General features: G+C 37.4%; 1 protein-coding gene across 2 annotated transcripts in view; it reads right to left on the bottom strand.

Annotated features, from left to right (window-relative positions):
- Positions 1 to 22908, bottom strand: part of AGPAT5 (1-acylglycerol-3-phosphate O-acyltransferase 5) — a 61515-nt gene that overhangs the window by 35134 nt on the left and 3473 nt on the right. The window contains exons 2-4 of one of the 2 annotated variants that reach the window (XM_026097020.2): positions 8754 to 8823; positions 6359 to 6474; positions 455 to 544 (exon numbers count right to left, since the gene is read on the bottom strand). In XM_026097020.2, coding sequence (XP_025952805.1) covers positions 455 to 544; positions 6359 to 6474; positions 8754 to 8823 — 276 coding nt within the window. The remainder of the gene's footprint in view (positions 1 to 454; positions 545 to 6358; positions 6475 to 8753; positions 8824 to 22908) is intronic. The other variant, XM_064508544.1, reaches the window with a different exon arrangement.

The raw sequence follows: 22908 nt of genomic DNA, 5'->3' as shown, positions 1-22908 counted from the left end.
TTAAAATGACTGATCATTGGGATGACTAATTGACATTTTGTAAGAATGGATCTGGACTTTCAGAAGACTTCTCACAAAAATACTGATCTCTGACAAGCATTATTACAGTAGTCAAAATGTTGTATCTTGAAACACAAGGAACACTGAAGTTGATTGCTCAAGGGCATTACTATAACTCACGTTCTAAGATTTAGTCCAGATTTCCCTGTCCTCTACAGACAGAATAAAGAAGTTCATATTATTCATACAAAAGACTAATCAAAATTCTAGCAGTTTAATTAAGGATATTGTAATTATAAAAAATAACTGCAAAAATACAGAAAGAAAACAAAATCCATGATTGCTGTCTTGTAGTTTGCAGATATCAGGCACAGTTCATTTATCCAAATAAGCCTCTGCCATTAAAAAGTTCAATGAAATGAAGAGGGGGGAAAAAAGAAATGTGTAATCTTACCGGAGTCTCAGCTTTCACTTGGGCCTGCAATTTATCTCTCATTTCTTTTTCATTGAATTTGGCACTTCTTTTTACATAGACTCCTCCATGCTAACGAAAGAAAAGAAAAGAAAAGAAAAGGATAAATATTTAAATATTTTAAACACGGAATATTTGATAAAAGAACAAACAAGACTACAGTGACAAGACACATTTATGACTCATGCCACAAATCTTCCATGAGACATTTTATCCCAGGATGAAAACACTTAAAACTAATTTTACATCTGCATAAGTTCACAAGATCTGTTTGTATAAAGATCACATCTACCGGGGGGGGGGGGGGGGGGAATCAGAAGATGTCTGAGTGTCTTGTTCAAAGGTGTTAAATAATTAACTGTAAGACAGCATTGGAAATAACCCCAGGGATCTATTCCTGAAAACACAGACAAACACAGCTTAGCTTCTCCCTTGTGCCACTTGTAGATCAAGAGAATTCACGCCAGTGAAGTCACCCACATACAGGTATTTACAGCTCAACATTTTCAACTTTATGTGCCCATTCTTAAGTAGTGATTAAAACAAATGCTGGAATTACATGTACTGCACATATACATGCAAACTTTATGAGTAGCACAGAAGTAATTAGCACAGGTCATGCAAACAATTTCATACACTTTTTTAAAGAACCAAATGTTTAATATAGAAAAGTTAAATACTGAGATACAGAAACGCAAACCCTTTAGAAGGTAAAGGATTTCATAAGCTACTTCTGCTGAAAAACACTATAAAATTGGATCATTTTCTGGAAAGATTCATTTTATACATTGTTGCATACAATTCAATCACAAAAACTTCAGTAAAAGCACTATGGCAAAGTACACACAGAGGAAGAAGATTTTAAAGACAAAATTTGCCTCATCATATGTCTCTTCCATCACTTTGTTTCATCTGCAGTGTACTTACAATGGGTTAAACAAACATGCTGATGAACAAGATGAACTACTGACACAATGAATTCTGAAAACAGTAAAGAAAAAAAATAAGAAAAGAAAAGAAACATAGCTTCCAAATAACAGAATTTCATTTTTAAGGGACCTCATTTTCAGGGATTCCCTAACTTATTTCCAGTAATACTCTTTTCTGCCCCCCTGCCCTGACTGTTAGCATTAGGTTTTGTCAGATAATTTCTCTCCATTTGTGGTTTTATTTGCTCGTAACAGAAGGCTGACAGTAAGATTGAAACTAGTAAGAGCTGAACCTCAGTCTTATCTTAGAAAAAGATACAGTACATTATAGAAACATGGATGTTGCAGTGTGTGCATGTGTGTGTGAGGGGAGATAGTACCTCATTCGCACGGTGTGGACAGGAACAAAGTTTCACGGTTAGAAGAAGGCAGATGAAAAAGGAGCTACGTACTATTCTTTCACCCTTTCCTTTTTACTGTGTGGAAAGATGGTCGTGCAGATGCTTAACTAAAGGTATTTGACATAACTTGTAAGTTGTTCTCCAAAAGCTGCAGTGAAAAGGAACAGGAAGTCAATGGTGCATTAACTTCACATTAAATATTCACTCTTAACATTATTGTCTATGATCTCCTCCTACGGTGAAGAAGCCAGCTGCTGTGTTCAGCTGGGCTGTAATGGCTGGAGAGGATGAAAAATAAATGGAGAACAGAATCCCTCTAGCTTGGCCTTTGCAGCCTGAAGCATCGTCTCAGCACCATCCCACATGCGTTTACCAGTCCTGGGTAGATAATGGCATAAGCAGAAAAAACTTGCAACAACGGTGCAGCAAACGGATGCACATTATCTACACACTTCATGTGTAAGGCTATTTTTTAAGATCTGACACCATTTAAGGGAAGTAGAAATTTTACTCTGCAAAGTTACACTCATCACAACTGCCTACAGGAAGGCCAAGCTTAGTTTGGTATGGAAAAAAATATATCTTCTATACAAGACTTTGATATAATTTGTAAGCCATCATTTTGTGTGCACTCAACTAAGCCAAGCTTTGAATTCAGTCATCCCTTATTCATTAAATTACTAAACAGCTGCAGTAAACTGGGAATGTGCTGAACTACCTTTTCCTTTTTTCATCTGTGAACATGGGGGAATCCCAGTTACTGTCATACAGTTTACTTGGGACACCACAACACCACAGATGGTTTTGGGGTCCCCACCTCAGACTTTTTTATGCTTAGAAATAGACCTGTACTTCTCAAGGAAATAGGAAAACAGATACTTAACACAAGAACAGACAAACTGCATATTGTAAGATCACCAGTTACTGCATAAAACCCAAATATATAATGTCAGCTCCGGAAATGCACAGGAATGCAAAGCTAAAGAGAGGAAAGATGCCACATTAGCTAAACTATTGGCTAAAATTCAGTGACAACCAAAAGGGTAGACAAGCTGAAGCTGAATAACTGAAAAGACAAAGATATACCTCCTACATTAAAAAGTCGAGCAAAGTTTGGGTTATTAAAAATATTTTCCAAAATTGCGTCCCAGCCTCACCAGGTGGTATAAGATGAGTAGGAGCTAGTGGCATTCTGGTGGAGAAAGATAGGGCAAAAAAAATTTCAGATCCACCCAAAAACAATACAGCCAGTTTTATGAAGAGAAATATTTTTGGCTAATAAATCAAACCTGGAACATAACAGGTTAATTTAAGTGGCTTTTTTCCTTTTAGGAAAGATAGCTGCTTCCAAAGAAGAATTTGTTAGTTATGCAGCTGTATATAGCTCAAATTCCCCAATTTGTACTGCATTTCCTTTTCAGTAAGAGATCAAATATATGAATGCTTTTCAAAACAGATTTCTGGAAGTATTGTTTTTAAGTTTTTAATTTTTTTCCGCTGTACTTTAAAAGCCTGTCTCTTAGTCAACAATGGGTTATGTTTACCAATATACTTCCTTTGTGCCTGGATTTCGCTCTCCTGGACATCCAGACTACGTTTATTTCCAAACAGGATGTTTACCTGAGGTAGGGAATATGAATTCCGTGCGCATGCCGTAATTACGTGGAAACTTTTAGTGGAGTGTAAGTGACATCACTGACAGAACATCAACAGGAAGGGCAGGAAGTGTTTTATGTTTTTGCACTGCTTGGTGTGATAAAAACAATAAAAATACCTATTAGCTTGCGCTACGGTCCTGCTGCATCCCGTCTCAGTAATTTAAACACATACACATCACCATTGTCAGTAAGCTGCTTTACATTTGTGTCACCAAATTATTCACGTACATATATATTTATATATTCATGTATTTGTTTTCATATTTATTCCCCACTACTTCCTATAGTAGTATTATGTTTTGAGGAATCCAGAGCCGAACAGGTTTTATTTAATAATTGCATTTTGTTTAAAAACATAGCCTACATTCAGATTAATTTCCACAGGAACTTTCTTTTAACAGTCAATTTAGCAGGCAGGAAACCAAGCACCGGATATTCCAGATAGCAATAGCAATTTTCCAAAATCTTGAAAAAAATAATTTTGGACACCTAACGATAGTGGATAGAATAGATATCCTGTCTGTATTTTAATTAAAGACGTCTTAAAGTACCACCAATTTAACAACCACAGGCAAGGAAAAACAGCAAGATTATTTCCATGCATCAGACTGGTCACTTTCTCTTTTGTGGAATACAAATGTAGAGAACCAGTCATTAGCGGGGCGAGTATTAGACAACAGAAGAAAAAAGCTCATTGCCCCCCAGCGGACACCCTCACTGAGGTATGACAGGGTTTGCACTCTGTACTTATTTAGAGGCCTGGGAGAGCAAACCCTCACCCAGAAACAAAGAAACTACCAGTGTTTTTCACATTTTCTCTATGGCATATTCCTTTCTAAATCCAGATGATACTGCTGTTTCAGAGGACAGGATGGCAAGCACCCATACTCCAGCCTAGTTTTACAGCCTACTGGTTAGGAAGATGGCAAACATTTCCAACCCTCAGGCTGACAGCAACGTTGAGCCAGGATCTCCCAGTATCTTGGGGAACACTCTAACCGCTTCCATATTGTACAGAAAGCAGGAACCACAGCCACCATCTATGGTTTTAAATAGAACAGTGAGACAGTTCAGTCCCTAGAGGTGGGCAACTTAGGTGAGACCATCCAAGGCTCTGCACTTCAATTCAATTTAGGCATCTATTTCCAAGCTAGAAGGCAACATCTGATTGCCTGGAAAGGCCATGTGTAACAAGCCACCCCCAAGCTCTCTAAACATAGTCTAACTTATGCTAGTTTCTTGGAATCCCATGTTTAAAGCACAGTTTCAAAGTCAAACAATATAGTTGTGGTCTACTGCAAGAATAGGGCTGTCCTGTCTCCTTCGCTCTTCCCACCAGTGGTCTTTCGCCCAAACCTTTTCCCTCTTTTGCTGGTTCTAGCAATCAGCTGATCTACCTTGCCTTGTGGCGGCAAGAGCGCAAGTGGTGAGGTAGAGGAACATGCAGCCAAGGTGGAGGGATAGAGTACAGCCTCCTCCTCTGACAAAAGCCTGCAACGAGTTCAGCTCCAGTCAATGATAAAACTGCAAGACTAGGCTGTTAATTCTTATTATATGATGCACAAGTGAATTGGTGGAACTAAACTCGGGGCTGTGGTTCTACTCTGAATAAGAAGAGATAAGTTTCCTACTCTTCATATATTCTTCTATGTTAATATATAGTTCAGATCATACTCTGTGTAGTATTCCTCTCAATATTGCCCATCCTCCTGGATAGGGCTGAAAGCCAATTCAATCAAACCATGATTCTACAAGAAGTATTTTTCAAGGTTTTTTGTTGGGGGGGGGGGGGGGCAGGCAGGTCTTTTTCTGTTAGAAAACAACAAAGTTCAGGGAACAGGTAAAAAATCAAGGACAGAAGCCAAAGAAAAAGAATCTTAACAGGCCCTTTGGAACAGTTACCCAAAACGTAACCCATTTCTACTCTAACAACCAAGCATCTACTTAAATCTTGACATAAATACCGTGAAGCCATTTCAGATCACCTTACAAGATATACCAATACTCACACAAACACTCCGTTCACACATCTAAAATTATTTATGTATAGAAGCAATCCTGCTTTCTGAGAAAGCAAGGAATAGATTTGAGAAATTCAGAGAGGATTTTAGAGAGGTAATAAATACACGTCATTTACATTGTTCTCCACCATCACCATGTGATTAAAGATCACATCCACTCAGTAAGTCGTCTGTACAATGACTGTGTTTCTTCTGTAATTGTATAATTCTGAGTCACATCAGGTTGTACTCTCAGACTAAAAGGAACAAGAGGAGCATAACACAGGAAGAAGAGAAAGTAAAAGGTAGTAACAGGAATATGGTTAGACCCGTTTAGGCTTACAGTGTTCTGCTTTAATTGAAGTCCAAAGCAAAACCATCGACACTTTCACGGAGACTGGGATTCTGCTGCTTCTCCTCCACGCTATACTAAGGTCCAATTTACCTCTTTTTATTTTGTGCTAAAAACTACCAACTGAAAAATGAAGAAGTACACCAGAGCAGTGTGAATCTACTCCTAGTTTAGAGCATGACAAAAAAAACATGGGAAAAAGGTGTGGTTATACTTTCTGCTAAGGGGGCATTTGAACTGCAAAAAGAACGAAGCATTAGAATATTCTGAAATGGCTCCTAACACAGATTCTGCAGTTCCAATTCTAGTAACAGATATTCTGTTCATATAAAATATTACTTTAGAAAAATGAACTGATTCTTTAATAAGTGTCTCTCAACTGAAAGATATACATCTAATTACACTGAGTGAAACAATCAGTTTTCATGTTCAAATAAACAAGCGTCAGCTCAGAACTATATCTTGAAAATATGTATTCTAAATGCAAGGAAAGTATATTATATATAAATGACACACTAACAGTAAGGAAAAACCGAATAGACTTACCTGTGAAAAATACCACCCGTACAATGGAAGCCATTTTAACCCATCTTTCAAAACGTACCGGACGTGCCCGAGAGCATTCTGCCTAATTGCTAACATGTCTGCAATAATCCAATCAACTGCAAAGACAAAAGCCCAAAATGTTTAGTTAAACCAGTTTTCAACTGCCACAGAAAAAATAAAAGGATACTTTGCACATAGAAGTATCACTAAAGGCTTCTGAATGAAAAAATCTGACAGAAAGCTCATTAGGGCAAGGCTGGAAAGAGACACAGTATACTGACAAGCAGACTGTCAAGAACATGTAAGAGCAAAAGGAAAAACAAAGGGAAAGAAATTTCCTGAATCAAATTGATTAGTACTTTGCCAATTTCTTTATATAAAAAACTCCTATTTAGTCACAATTTTAAATGCTGCAATACTAGCTTTCCTATGAGAAGTTTTGAGAACTACAAGGTTCTACCATAGGATAACTTTTAAAATAAGTTATTTTGATTTCAACATGGGCATGTTAAATTTACATACCTCTATGTACAACGCCCACATCTATTAGACATAGTAAATTCTGAAAGCCAAAGCACTTAAATGCAGCTTTAAATACCGTTTCATTTTTACTTTCTTTCACTGCTGACATTTTGCAAGAGAGATGTTTGAAACAGTCATTCTTAACACTCAGCTATTCATCATGGAAGTTTTACATTTTGCTAAAATTGTGCTTCAGTATCTATTTTCCTAACAGTGCTTCCTCAAATAACCCAAAATGTGGAATGAGAGCTCATGGGGATAACCTTATTTTAACAAGTTAAATATCACAGAGCCTGGTTTCCAGTTTGCTTGATGTATTACAAGTTTCATTTGGGTACATAACCAACCAGTCCACAGAGACTGCCACTAATTTGTTTCACTTTGGACAGACCTATCTGCAGTCTAACTCATAATTAATTTCAGGCATCTGGTGAAACGTCCTTAAGGTAAGTTACAGTGCTCCCTGTGGAGTTAATGGAGAGGGAGAGGTGCCTTTGAAATCCTACAAATGGAAATTACATCAGATGGGCCTTGCTGCCGCATTTGCCCAGTCTTTCTGAACACTTGGCAGACTACCTTTGGCCTAATTGGGATACTTCAGAGACACTACCTGGTTTAAGAGTCACTACCAGTGTTAGCTATAAGTACTGTCAACTAACTTTATGAGCGTAGCACAGGAACCTTGCTGTGGTCTTTCCTTTCTCTCTCTCTCTCTCTCTCTCTCCCTCCTACCCAGCTTCTGGTTCAAATAAATGCAGAGAGTTCATATTCCTGCTTTGAGCTTCTTGCCTGCTCTTTTGGATCAAGATGTTGCATCATCAGCCCACCTTCCAAAAAACAGCACTGCACAGCTAAATATTTAACACAGTGAGGCATCACTGTCTCCTGTAGCAATAGGTCCACTGGTATATTCTCAATGTACAATTCCCTAGCCATCATTTACAATCAAGTCTTTTTTTTTTTTTTTTTAATGCATAACTCAGTCGAGAAAGTGCACTGAAAAACATTACTTATACTCTACATGAAGCCTTTATATTTGAGGTTATTCTATAAAATAGCTAACCCTCTTCCTCTACTGCTTTGAAAATTTCAGCAGATATTGCTACATTAAAGTCAACCCAGTCACAGATCTGATTCTCAGTGGTGTGGACTTTCAGTTAAAAAAAAAAAAAAAAAAAAAATTTAAGGAACAGCAGATATTTAAGAAGGGGAAGTAATTTCAAATGTTTTTCTGAATTTTGAAATGTTTTTCTTTAGCTAAATACTGAGATGGGAAAAATAGGAAAGTCATGACTAAATCCAGAGGATCTTTAGAGCTTGCATTTAGTACAGAAGGAGCCAACTTTCCCTGCAATCCTGAAAGTTGAGGGTAAGACACACTACAGAAATAGGTCCACAGCTTTATGAATGTATTCTCATATATGTATCATATTTGGGTTTCTATGTACTCACCAACCAATCACAAGTCCTAAACAGACAATATCACATTTAAAAAATTAGTGATTATAAAACAATACAGTGATCTTGACCGCATCTTACTACTTCAACTGTAGGCACTACATTTCTATTAACAATAAAAAGATTTTTGTGCATTCTTAGCTTTGACCCACACAGAGAAAGTGCTGAGATTTCAAGTCGTTTGGTACTTCGCATGCATTTCACTACAAATGTGTTAAAAAAAAAAAAAAAAAAAAAAAAAAAAAAAAAAAAAAAGGCCCAAACCAAGCTCCGATTAAATAAATACTACAGAGGGGAACCTAAAACATAGTAGCTATTTCCCCTCCTAGCTCGTAACTGCAGAGTGGGCTGAAATATCCATAGTCAAAGCTGTTTTTTAATGTATAAGAGTGTATAAGCAAAAAACAATACAAACCTGTACACTGATGATTTGATAAATATATTACATTTTCTTTATTTTTTGGCAAATCCCCATAGATTATTACCTAAAAAAGAAATGTAGTATTACTTTACTATTTACATTCATTGCGTTATTTAGTAATGAGACCCAATAAGATAAATAGCTATTTATCAGGAAAGCTGCCAACAAGTTAGCACCATTAACAAAAATACACTTCATCACTGTATCAGTACCCATCATGCATACAATCTACTTATCAACAAGGCAGTAAATATTAATTAATTAGGGCATAAGAAAGCCATTCTGTTCTATCTCAGTCCTATAACTGGATCCATGGAAGCAGACCTATACCGACAAGGTCCCTACCTTAATGTAATTAAAAGGGACCACAAGACATGAATAAAAGCATCATTTAACTTTATACATCTAATGTGCAAGACTGCTTCAGCCAGACACTCATTATTAGCTTAGTTAAATCTAAAACTAAATTTTCCTCAATTAGATTAAGAACAAAATCTGAACCATTTGCCACAATTTTAACTGTCAAGAACAGAAATGGACACGTTTTGGCAGGTTCGTTAAACTGGTCTTCAGCTTCCTAACAACAGCTTTTGTTATGCCTTTCTCCATTACATTAGAGCACCCTTTACAACCTTGCAATTTCCCCCCCTACTGAAGTAATTGTCTACTAGTGAAATAATCTTCTGAGAGCATGATTACAAAGCAAGATTCAGAAGTAGTAATCCAAATCAGCTTTTAAAGTAGATCAATTCAATTAGGCTTTATTTCAAAAGTACAATGAGAAAGTGAATTAAATCATTTCAACTGTGAACTGAAGAATCCATAAAGCATCTTAACTCTCAATAAAAACTAAATGTTAAATACTTCCTTTAGCTATTTTGGCTTAGTTTTCCCAATCTGTACTTTCTAGGCAGCATTCCCCCCACTCCCAGAATTCTAACAGGCTGTATGCCTTGTTTCTAGAAGTTAGCGGTGTTAAACACACCTTTGAAATGACTCGATTTACCAAAACAAAAGAAGCTACCTGGAAACTTTGCCCACTTAATATCATCATCATCACATTCCCAGTCTGAATCATGTGGAGATTTTAATCAGGAAAATATTTATAATTAATTTTCAGATCTTGATTTAAATTGTTTACTATGCCAAGTCTCATATTGATCCTTACCGAGCACCTCTTTGGAAAAATCTGCCAACGCCTTAGTTTATCTGCTACACGAAATGGGTAACTTTTTGCACTGCTATGCTGTGCAAACACCTCACAAAAGAGCTACATGTTTTACATTCATGCTGTCCCCTCTTAGCAAATAGAACTGCACCATTAATCAAATTTCGTATTCAAGACAAGAAACTAGGTATTGACAAATTGAAGTATTCAGTAAATACGTGAACGGGAGATCATCCACTATACACTAAAGAGAACATTACTGATTTGAATTAATTTTTTTTTCAAAAAGAGCATACACACTAAATTTTAGCTAAAAATTATTTGTAACAAGACTAAACAGTTCTCAAGAAATTCTAGCAAAATTTTGTAAAGGTGTATGAGTACTTTTGTCATTGAAGTTCAATGAGAATTTGCAACCTTACTGCTGACGCTCCAGACACGACATGCTACTATGTGCAAAGCAGCAGTCAAAGGATCCAATTTTGCAGTTCAGTTACAGAAATCCTACTGAAGTAAAAAATAATCTTCCTATACCTGCTTATGGAGTTAAAGCTTAATTTTTCAAAAGTATATTTTTCTAGCAGTGTTACTCTCTAGGCCTGTAAATGCTGTTTTCTTTAACCTCAAGTAACTGACTCTACCATCCAGTTTCTGGCCAAGATCATTTTAGACAAAGAGAAAAAGACCAGTACAACAGATCACTAGAACTGTATAGAAGGTACTGATTGCTATCTATGCTTTCATAAAAGGTAAGAAAATAAGAACAAGAGGAAAACAACCCTGCACTTGACATTTTAAGAGCCCACCCAAGAAAGAAAGAGGATTTGAAATATGTAATTTAAAATTTTAATTTCTAACTTCTACTTCCTTTAATATAAAGTTAAAAATCTTGGTGTAATCACATCTACAATTCAAAGCATTCACTTCTGACTACTGCATTAGTAAAAACAAATTTAAAGGATGACTCTCTTAAAAAAAAAAAAAAAAAAGTATATATGATTGTCTGCCAAACAACAGTAAATCTATCCTGCCTTTTATTTCAACAAGATTGAATCTAGTTCACTTTTTAATCCTAGAAAAGTACCTTCTCAGTGCTATCGGAAGTAGAATTCTGTGCACGATATGTAAAGGCTACCATAACAGCTTGCCAAAAATGCCTCTACAGCTACAGCACCAAAATTTTTTAGTTTTTTACTCATCATAAAACATGCAGCCACACTTTTGTACAAGACTAGAAAAATCTGTTCCTAATTGGTTCTCATTAAAGACAAAAAGGATATTTTATTTGAAAGTGAAGGAAGAGGTGAGAAAATCTGAAAACTTGTTTTGTTCATTCAACAACCAGAAAGACAATAATCCTTTAGCATCATTTTGAGGACAAGATGGCTCAGTCTAAGAGGATGTAACAGCTTTAACTACAGCATCATTCACTTCAGCGCTGCCTATTTCAGTAATTTCAACAGAAGACTTATACAGCTTTTTTTTGCCTTTAATGAACTATTCAAATACTAGACATTCATGGCTAGCAACTGAGAGCTAGAAACTGTATCATACCACTACTATTACAACAAAAGTGGCAACTTCCTATCTTCATTCTCTACACGTTTCTTCAGATTTCAGTTGCGAAATATTACAGAACCACAAGAGACAGGTACTCTGTGCTCAGCCATGCAGCTTTGCTCCTGAGAATGAAGCATTTTGGTTTTAGTGCTGCATTTCTGGAAATTTTCATAGACCTTACACAACAAAGGGCTAAAAGTTTAAACACTTGAGTCTTGCAGAAATGTCACCCCTTTTCCTTAGCTCAGCTCCAGAACACTCATTTAAAAAGCAACTTGTAAAAATTGCTCTTTGAACATCAGCAACTGCAGACACTCAAACAAACGCGTGATTCCCCACTCATCAAAAATGGTGTTTAGTTATAGTATATCAGAAATACTTGTGACAGGATAAATGTAAATACATAACGTTTGAAGAATTCCTCAGCCTGTGGATAAGCAGGGAAAGAGTCCCCTCAGGACATGCCTTCAGTTTCTGGCAATTCAAAGCTTTTAGGTGAGCATTAGATGCTCTGGTTAATACCTGCAGAAGGAAGTGATACAATACTGTTTTTCAAGGTGCCCAGAAAGCTTTGACTCGCTGCTGCTGCTTGTAGCTGTTGCCACAGAATACCCTGCCACTATAGATCGTGTAACAGCAAATGACTCCTTTTCAGTCTGCTGGTACTGAAGAGAACTAAGGACCACGGTGAAGGCAAGCACTTGAGTGACTTATCAAGGACGGTACAGAAGAAACAGTGTCCATAGTGTCAGACTGCCCCTTTTGAAGCAACCTAGAACATGTTAGGAAGTTAGGAGATCCTCATTCTTCATCAGAAGGAGAACAGTGCAGTTTCAGCCGTCTGGAAAGAACCAGCAGGGATGCTCTTTCCACCTACAGGACACTAGCCAGTCAGGAACAGGCAAGTGTGGCAGGATTCGGTTGGGATGCAATTTTCAATTTCAGGGAGAAGCTAACATCACAGTGTTTCAAACATTTTATGCATAGCTCTACAAGCACCACAGCATACATACATCCAACCAAAGTGTTAGTTTGAAAGACTGAGGAGATTAATGCACTACCTGTCACAATGAAGCAATGGGAACCTATTCATCAGAATGGGTGCTGTTTCATTAAAATAAACAAACAAAAAACCTACCCACCATGAAGTCAAGAAAAGAAAACAAGTTTAAAGGAAGAGCAAAACAGCAAGTCAAAACAGAAGCCCTAAGCAGAAAATTGGGGGAAAAAACACACTGCAAGCACAACTTGGGTAAAGAATAAAGATTTGTGCTTTTAGCCATATTTTAGTTGTTTCACAGTCCATTTCACAATAATAGATATTACAGTTACCATTGATATGGGTTTTTGCCATCTATTTACATAGCACCTCTGTCAAACTTGATTCAGTCAGGCCTCAGAGGAAACTGGATGCTAACAGACTAGAGCAGAGACAGCGAACCTGTGGGAAGGCTCCTTGTATGCCATATACCAGGCTGCTCGCATGCTTGGCAAGCACAAGACACATACCCTGGAGTGCCAAGGAAAGAGGCAGCTCTGATTCACAGGCAGGAGATAACAGTTCTCCCGAAGGAAGAATTTACTAATGCATTAGGCTGAACTTGGTATGCAAATTAGCTCCAGGGTGATCTGGTGATACCAGCTTCAGCATCTGTAACAGCCTCTATTTCTTCTACAGCAATAAGTTCAATTTATTCAACAACAGCTGTGCTAACATGGTAGGTTGCAAAGCTATGCAAAACAGTCTTGTATGGCAGCCACCCTTGAATAACTCATAATCTGCAAGAAACTTGACAGAAACAAGGTGGATGCCCCTGATTTCTTCTTTAAAAAAAATCTGTGCACACTAAAGAAAATGAAGTAGATCATTTAATTATATCCTAGCTACATCAGCTTAGTAAACAGGGCTAGGGCAAAATAATTAAGAGGTAAAAGAAATCATACTACCAGAAGACCTGCAAGCAGGTCAATGAGTGACGACATCAGGCTCCTGGCAAAGAAATTACATTAAAACATCAGGTTGATAATTGGAGAAGTTCTGGAGCTGATTTGCAAGCAGACCAGGTACCTCTCCTGCAGCTGCACAGCTGATTAAAACTTCGGCCATCTCATTTTATGTCCTACCAGACACCCATCACACCCCACCGTACCACACACAGTCTTGGTTCTTGAGATTTCTCAACCTTCCCCTCTCCCTGTTCAAAGAAATCAGATGTGAATGGCAGAATAATGCTCCCTTCTTCGCTATGACTCCAACAACAGAACTGATGTACACTGGGGTCTTTTGCAGAGAAAAGCAGTACTCTAATCAGGCAAAATGCCAGCTTCAAGCACACAGGCAACAACAAGTTGAAAGGAGGATAAAAGCAGAAGTACAGTGACAGCAGGAGAACTTTCCTTCCCTCTCCTGGAGGAAGAGAAGAGAGACAATATCCAATGCTTCACTTAAAAACAACCTTACAAACTTAGTATTTTGAGCTGTGCTCTCCTCAAAACACGCAATTCTCTGTTTTGCCATCTCCTCACAGCTAACTTATAACTTGGATTGCATATTCTTTGGGACAAGAGCCTCTTTGTTATCTGGGCACTACTGCGATGTGAGTACTTATTAAAGTAAGTGCTATCCAAAGACACATTTCTCATCTTTCTGTTAAGAAGTCTGGAAATAATTTTGTGGTAAAAGGGTGGAGTTTGCATCAGCAAACCTTCAAAAGTAACTACCAGATACAACTTCTGAAGTCAGCACATAACCCTGTGTAAGCTGAGTTCTGCAGCACTGCAGTGCTGGTAAAGGATCTCTTGTAACAGTATTTAAATTGTAATGCTACTGATGTCTTATGGGAAATAGTTTAAATTCTCTCTTCTTCTAAAAACCTGCTTGATGACACAACCAGTCTTTTCAGCTTATAAAGTATCTCATATCACAGAACCCATTTACCCTGTTTGACAAGCAGCTGGCTCAAGAACGGACACAACTGGGAGCCTTACACTCCAACGCTGACACATTTCTCTCAGGTTTTCTGGTGCCCTACTATGAGCACTTCACAGTGTTTATTTTTCTTCACCGAACTGAGATAGGGAAGCACTCTTATTCTGATTTAACAGATAGAGGCTTCATTTGTGTACCGTATAAGAATGCAAATGTCCTCTGAATCACTGAAAAGGAGCATTACAGTCTTTTATATCAACTTACTGTCCTTTAAATTTTCAGTAAGCAATACCTAAACTCAAAGTAATGCATCAGGATGAAAGGCTGAATAGGAGAGAAGGAGAAAGAACGCTTGTGTTTTAGTTCAGCTGTTTTTTCTCTAAATTAGCAAATAAAAGTTTACCTTTAAATATAATTTTTCCTAAAAGTACCTTTAGATCACATACAGTTTTTACATAATGGTTTAACAGGTAGTAGTATTATTACATCTCACAGCTTATTTAGCTAGCAAAGAGACCATCTGCTCAATACAGTGGCACAAATTTAAAATTTGCTACTCAGACTCAACACCAAACCATCAAATTACAATCCAATCCATTTTACTGAAGCAGGCAGTTCACTCAGATATTCTGCAGCTATGTATTTTACTGGGGTTCTGAGAAGAAGACTACTGCCAAGAGACTGAGCTTTGGGGAACTCTGAGGAGATTCCTATATATAATTCAAATTATTGTTCAAAAATCCCTCATTTGATTGAGCCGGAAAGCAGATAACTTCCAAAAAATACAGCAGAATACGAAGTTACTGCCATTCTATTTCCTCTTTGTAAAGAGACTGTCTTAGAACATACATGGATTACATATGACTACATCACATCATCTGATGTCAAGAATGGATGTCTGGCACTTACAAACACGAGCAGCTATGCTTCATTCAGTGGCACTAGCTACATGTGTAAGAGTATACTTCTGATGCTGAGTGCAAAGGCTCCGCAGTTTCTCAGTCCATTTCCATAGTCTAAAGTACATCCAAAGGGAAAGCTCCTCTTGGAAGAATCAGCATCAACAAAATTTTAAAAGAAATGAGGAGTTAAAGAAAATATTCATTAATATTTATAATAAAATAGTATGTCAATGTCAGTAAAAATACAGCTTTAGAGTATTTTATTCTGTGCATATTTCTTTGACTACTTTTTTTTATTTGAGCATAAAAAAGACTTTAAGATATCTAGGCTAGAGGAAATTAATTGCCTAATTTTCTAGAGTTATAGTGCTTCTATTAAAATGAATTCAATAATTTCCATTGCTGACAATCTGTCTGAAGAAAAATATTGATAGTTCCATTGCCATCAGTTTACTGAAGGAAATCAAGTGACAGCAATAACGGTTACCACACTTACTTCAGAACAAAAGCTAAGAGTTTCTTAAGGTTAATTTTAACACAGAGAAAAGTTAGCTAAAAGATATTCACTTAGAACATCTACTTACAGCAGCAGGCTAAACAATACAAACAGCCCATGGAAATTGCTATTCTGAATGTTCTCAGTAAGATAAGAGGAATTCTAAAAAACACAAAAAGCCCGCAATCCTGTAAAAAGGAGGAGACACTTGTTGCTAGATGAGCAGTATCATTTAACCGGACTATTTTTGTTTTCAGTTCCTATCTGTCTGGAACTTTCACAGACGGCACATAGAGGACTGAGATGTTAAGGACTTAATCCTACTGCAGCATTACCCACCTTTTTTTATAGGCCTCCCCAAAGCTTTAAATGGTGATTTAGAACAGAACATTATAAAAAGCTTTATGCACATAAGCCTAACATTATCCACAGTGTGTGTATTTTTGCAGCTTCTCATTGAGGAGACAATTCAGGTGATGATTAGTGTTTGGAGAGGGGCACATGCCAGAGCACAGAAGTTTGGGGAAATGTTCGTAACATCTGGGATATCTAACAAGCAAAGAACTAATATCAGAGAGGGTAAATTGTCACAATAACAAGTAAATTGAGGCAATTTCAGCTAGTTTACACTTACTTATTTAAAATTATTTAATGCCCCCCAGACTAGATTCAAGAGAAGCACTCCAGTGGTTAGCCAGGGAACATAATCCAGAACCACAACTTCTTGACATCCCACACAAATGCTCGGGGAGAGCTCAGCGGTGCAGAATGGGACAAGGGGACCCGGACTGCTGCGTAGGGAGCGCCCTGCAGCCTGACAGCTTTGAACAAAGCTGCCAGCAGCTAGTCCACAAAGAGCAGCGCAAGCACATGCAAATCTTAAATCCTATCCTGCCATAATACTCTGCTCCCAGCGGTTAGAGAGTACTTCTATGGATATGGGATTCTCTTTTCTAAGAATACACGCCTAAATCATCGTGGGTGGCAGTTATGTGCATGTAGGGAGAACTGAAGAGACTCATCCCACAAGCAGAGTTCATGCTCTAACTCAGTAAGTTAAAGAGAGGTATCACCATTTCTTTCTTTTTTTTAAATAGAAAATAATAGTCAAAGCTGTTTTTTGAGGTTCCCAGTCCTACCAGCATACGCTGAATACTTTTTCACAGTACTTAGTGGAATCTGGAGCTTTGCTTCTGGATTCTGATTAGAGTTACATATAGTTTCGGCACCTAGCTAAGGAGGCCAGGCAAGAATGAAGAAATTGGTGTGTTTAAAGCTATTTGGGAGACCTTAAAAAAAAAAAAGCGTAATTTAACTCTTTCAGGGTTGGCGACAGAAAGAAAGCAGGAATTTTCATGATCTTAACTTCAGACTTTGTCAGCTAAATTCTGAATAAATCCTACTTTCAGTGCCTGAATCCTTTATTGGATCTTTCTGCAAATGACTGGCTTTTGATCACAAAGCAATTCTATGACAAAGACCACACAGCAATGCACAATGCCAGTCAATGTTCATTTGGGAAAGTCATAGAGCATCTAAATAACTTTTACCATAAATTGCCAGTAATTACATTTTTAGCAAGTACTGTACGTATTTGAAATACATACAGCATGTGTGAAAGGAGTTCTATTTATAAGCAGAGATTTCAGCTAAAGGGTTTTTCTGAAGATTTGGTATTCAGGTGCAAAACCTAAATATGCCTTTCAGCACAAGAGTGAAAGCATTCCACCTGCTTCATTAGGAAAGCAATACAGTCTCCCTTATATAAACCTGTGGCGTTTCTGAAGATTATTTTTCCACAGATTTTTGTAGTTTCCTTCAAAGAGAAAGGAAAGTGACCCACACTCAATGCAACTTTTGTTTGCCTTCGTTACTTTTCCTTAGTGGAAGGCACACAATGTCCCAAAAATGAAGTACGGTACCTTGGTCCATTAAGCACATTCTGAAAGTCTTACACTTTGTGTGCCTCACATCAGGCAGAAGCAGGAAACCTCCTGGTAGTGATGGTTTTTGCTGTATTCCTCTAGCTAGACTTCTTTGTAATAGGAACTTTGTTTCTAGATGTCAAGGACTCCAAGGAGAACTTGACTAAATTTTTTATCTGTAATACTCCTGCAGTGTTTCTATCAAGTACAAACTGAACTTGTGCAGTTATCAGTGAGTCACCATGCATGGGAAAGAGAAAGATTAAGAATCCTCCGTGTTTGCTACTTGTGATTATGGAATAAGATTTTCCAATGTGCCTCCACACATCACTTTCAACAGCTACTTAGAATTTGAGCACTATGGACTTTGAAGGAGAAGCAAGGACAGAAGAGAATATCCAGGGAGATAGCTGAGCTAGTTGCAACAAATCTGGCTCCAGATCTGAACACCATAAACTTGAATCAGCCTCAAAAATAACTACTTTTAGAACCACTCAGTACATTTGCACGCCATGCGAATGAGCCTGCTCATCCGCAGCTTGCTTGGAAGTTTGCACTGCGTTTGCTTACATAACAGAAACATGAGTGCCATCAGGTTCCTAAGCAGCTTTAGCAAATGCGATAGGGTATGGTTTTCATGTCATTCCATAAGTCCATAAGTTTGAGAGGATACATTTACAGCAAATACCACAATACAGTTAAATGCCTTCCTAAATAATTATTTTTCTTAGCATTTGGGTATGTGCTCCAATGCAGAGATTCCACCAAAGCACGTGTAGCTAGTTTAAATTTAAAAATCACACTAGCACAAGCTGCATGATTTCTTATTTCCACACTGAAGAGTGAGCTATAACAGGGAAGAAGACAAATACTATGTGACAAAAGTGAAATGAAGAAGGAACTAATTTCCCTGTTTTCTTATCCCAAACTTCTTCACAGTGTAAATCCAAGTTGACAGAACAATGATTAAAGAAGAGTATTTTTTCTCCTGAAAAGATAAGCTTCTTTATAATTGTAATGTCAAAATCCTTGACACCTGAGCCTCCTTTATCTAACACTACCAAGAAATTGAGAAAAATGAATGATACTTTGTAAACCTTAAGTAAATCATTTGAAATAACTGGAGTCAAATGTTTAACTATGATTAGATTTTTCTTTTAGCAAGAACAGTCTCTGACAATATAGCATCAAGAGGAAAAAAATTCTCAATTAATGATCATCTTAACGCAAAGGCTATAGCTGTATTACATAATAGAAAGAAAAGGTCAAGGCAGAGCACTGCAGAACTCCATGGCCTACCACCTCCCAAAATACAGCTAGATGCAAAAATAGGGAAGTATAACCACCTCCTACTATATGTAGTTTAAAAAATATATATAACTTTTTAAAATGTGATAAATAATATTTGCATTTCCAAATGTAGCAAACTATGTGAAATTAAGACAACTTATATTAAGAATTGAATATGCTATAATTCCTAAGATATTCAAATTAAAATATATTTAAACAGAAATTTTAAAATCATATTGCAAGCTTGTGAAACTTACTAGCTAAATACTTGGAATGAGATTTTAAAAATGCTTTCAAACTAACCCTTTCAATCTTTAGCTTTTCCTATCCGACATGAACTTGACTTTTTAGGATTGCCTTAGATATATATGCTTACATTTAAAAAACAGCTACATATATTAGTATTAAATTGCAGACAGTATTAGATGAGATTAGATTCTAAAAATACAGGTCTCCATTTTAATTTATGAGGTACTTCATATATTGGGGTGGAGGGGGTAATGAGGACCAGTAGTGAATACAGAATCTCCCCATACTAAATTCTTTCCAGATTGCCTTAGTGTCAGAAACTACAACATACCAAATTTCTAGCTGATATCCAAAAGAGCAGGAGTCACAAGGGACTTCATTTGCACCTTCAGGATGGTAGCCAAAGGCAGTCACAATAAAAACTAAGCCAGACATATGCACGTATATTTGATTAAATATCCAGAAGAGAAAGAGCACAATGCTTACATACCTACCGCATCTATTTGTGCTACCTCATACCACAGTTGAACGTAAGAGTCTAAAATTAGGCATCCATCTCAACTTGAAAGCAACATCCCTTAGGCTTTGCAGGTAGCATTTAATTGCTGCTACAACTACACACAGAGCTTTTGTTGTTTACTGTAAAAGACACATTCTTCTGGAGATAGTGGCTCCTTGAAATTTCTAGTAAGACAAGCTAGGGTAAACTGTCTTCATCTAGCTAGCATTGTAGTGGGAAAATTTCATTATGAAAAGCAGGGCTTCCTTCAGAAGTTTATCACACGAAAATAAAGATTAACTTCACTATGTTCTCCCATTATCTCCAATCTTAACGTAGTTTCACAAAATGGCAATATTAGTAAGTGCTAACAAGGGTTGCTGTGGCCCAATAGTATCGTTTTCCAAATGTGCTACAAGCTTTATCCTGTGAAGGACTTGGACTACCAAAATACAAGCCCTTCAACTCTGTTCAGCTTCCACCTAACCTTGGAGGTTTGTCTTGTCTTCAGCTCTTTGCCTTCTAGCTTGCTTCCTGTACCAACCCAGCACTGTTCCACTCTTGATATGGCCAGTCAGGTGTCCAGTCTGGGAGGGCGCCTCAGAGAACACAAGCTCACATTTATAAAACACAAGCTCGCATTTATAAAACCAGATTCCTGACGAGACACAATTATTGGTACTTTCTTTACAAACACAATCAGAGAAAGCTGAAGAGTGCTGCTTCCTTTTAACTTGCCGGTTATGGCACTTGTCCATGAAATGGGTCCTCACCTTGAGGGGTAGTCACACATCTAAGGACAGAAAGTAGTTAGAAAATGAACCTTCACTCTGCTTTGAGGAAGCTGGATCATCATGCAGCAATGCATGTACAGCCTTCCCCCACACTGCAGAGGGAAGACCTCAGTTCCTAAGAAATGAGAATCCATCTCACCAACAGCAACCAGAAGCACCTCTCTGAAGTGAATACACTGTAACTTTGCCACTAGACCTGTGCTGCCTATTTCACTTCCCACATCTGCCCTAGGGCCCTCCTGAATTACCTGCTGCTTAGTGGAACAGCTTCAAAACGAGTAACAGGGAGTGTTTACAGTAAAAATAACCTCATCTGGCTAGGCTGCTGTCTTGAGAACAAGAGGGGCACAGAACTTGAACTCTCGCTTTTAATTTGAAAAGGCTGATGGCTAGGACACTGAGTAGCTATCCCAATCCTCAGTCACTTAACTCTCCTCACAGATCTAGGGAGCCAAGACATTAAACACAGCCTGGATTCTACTCTGCACGAAGGTATAGTTAAAAGTTGACTGAGACACTGTGCTGCTGAAGTTTTAATTTGCACTAATGCTAGGTAATTTGCAACTTTGTTGAAACACAGCAGTCCAAGCTTCGATACCAAACCAAAGAGCACGCTGTATTGTTTAACAATTATCTCATGCATTTTTAAAAATAATTATTAGAAATATCACAGCTCTGCTAAACACCACTGAGGTAGTGTCCAATTCTCACGGCCCTTACAGAGACCTGTGATGACCATGAAAATTAGAATATCATAATGCCTTTACTGAAAGCACCACTTTCGACAATTGCTACTCAAAGGGAGGCAGGGGAGAGAGCTGACATAAGCACTGAACAAAACCCATACACATTAATTCTGACATGGATTTTATTCAATTGTCAAAATCTTTCAGATGGAAAATGATCCTTTAGGAAGCAGTCCAAGTGATGATTTCTTTAATATTCCTTCACTGCCACTCAATGCAAAATATCAAGCACAATTACAACACACACAAAAAATGAAGAACATTTAGTCCTCATCTGATCTGAAGTATGTGCACAAACATAATAGGCATTAATTTCATCACTGTGACAGCAACTGGGATAAGACTCTGAGGGTCATGGACAGATGACAGGATTCATCATATTGAATTACTAGCCCTTTCAGCCCTTCAAATGTCCTAATCAGATGCATATGTGCAACAATTTTGGTTTTCACCAATTTTTTTTTTTTGGTTCTATGTTAAGATACTACTGTTTATTGTTTGCGCTGGGCTGTATGAAATGTGAGAGTCAGAACTCCCTAACACAGCAAAGACAAAAAGCAGTAAGACAACCACACAGTTCACATGCTATTTGATGATTCAGAAGCTTGGGGCCAAACCCACATTTAGCACAAGCAAATGCAAGTCCTCCAGAGCACTTGAATTGCACCTGTTTGTGTCAGTGACTGCTTTGGCTCATCACTGATTAAATTAACATCCTTTGCTCTCTAAGGCTTTCTACTCACTCTACATAGAGTTCAAACCTCTCGCATATATTCTTCCTAGAAAAGAATACTGTAGCACTTCTGAAGCTTACAGCAGGACAGGTGGGAACCACCACAATTGCATTTGCATCAAAAGCAATGGGAAAAGGGTAGGATCATTCTCTGTTCCATTTTCAACTGATTACAGATTTTCTTTACTATGAGTTTATAATCCTGGAGACTGCTAGAGAGCACTGTCATAATGTCACGTATAGATTAATTGTATATATTTATAGCTCTTTATTCATCATAAAATTCATGGATATCTGAACTGCAACTGCACACTGAAAAATTTACATAGCTTTATAGGATTTCACTTTATAGTCATGTTTTTGTCCAATTTACCTCATTTACAGAATTGATGTGTTCTGGGCTTTTTTATACCCTAAGTACTTCAGTCTTCTACAGCCAACTCATACATGTTTACCAGCGATAAGACTGTTTTGGTAATTCATGAACAGAACTCTAATATTATTGGAAAACATAAACAATTCCCATCTCAGTTCAAATTTTATCTAGGCTTTGCAAAACAAGTCTTTTTGGTGGCAAAACTAACAGCACTGACCCAAAATTTAAAAGTATCTCTTGTGTGAGAAAGTAAAACTTTTACAGTCATTTCATGAGCCATTCTCTAGAATATAAATACTCAGTAATCGTTCACAGCACTTGTAAGTCTAATTATTTTAGCTCTCAAATATTTAAGAGAACAGGCACTATTAGTCTCTCAAGATCCTTTCTCATGCACATATTACCTTATTTCATCGCATTTCACAACTGTAAAGCATTTCTTACAAAGATAAAATGCCTACATTGCATGGAGCTTTGTTTTA

This window comes from Dromaius novaehollandiae, chromosome 3, assembly GCF_036370855.1.
Source record: "Dromaius novaehollandiae isolate bDroNov1 chromosome 3, bDroNov1.hap1, whole genome shotgun sequence".
NCBI lineage: Eukaryota > Metazoa > Chordata > Aves > Casuariiformes > Dromaiidae > Dromaius > Dromaius novaehollandiae.
Note: the sequence above shows the minus strand (reverse complement) of the source record. Positions and strands in the feature narration are given on the sequence as shown.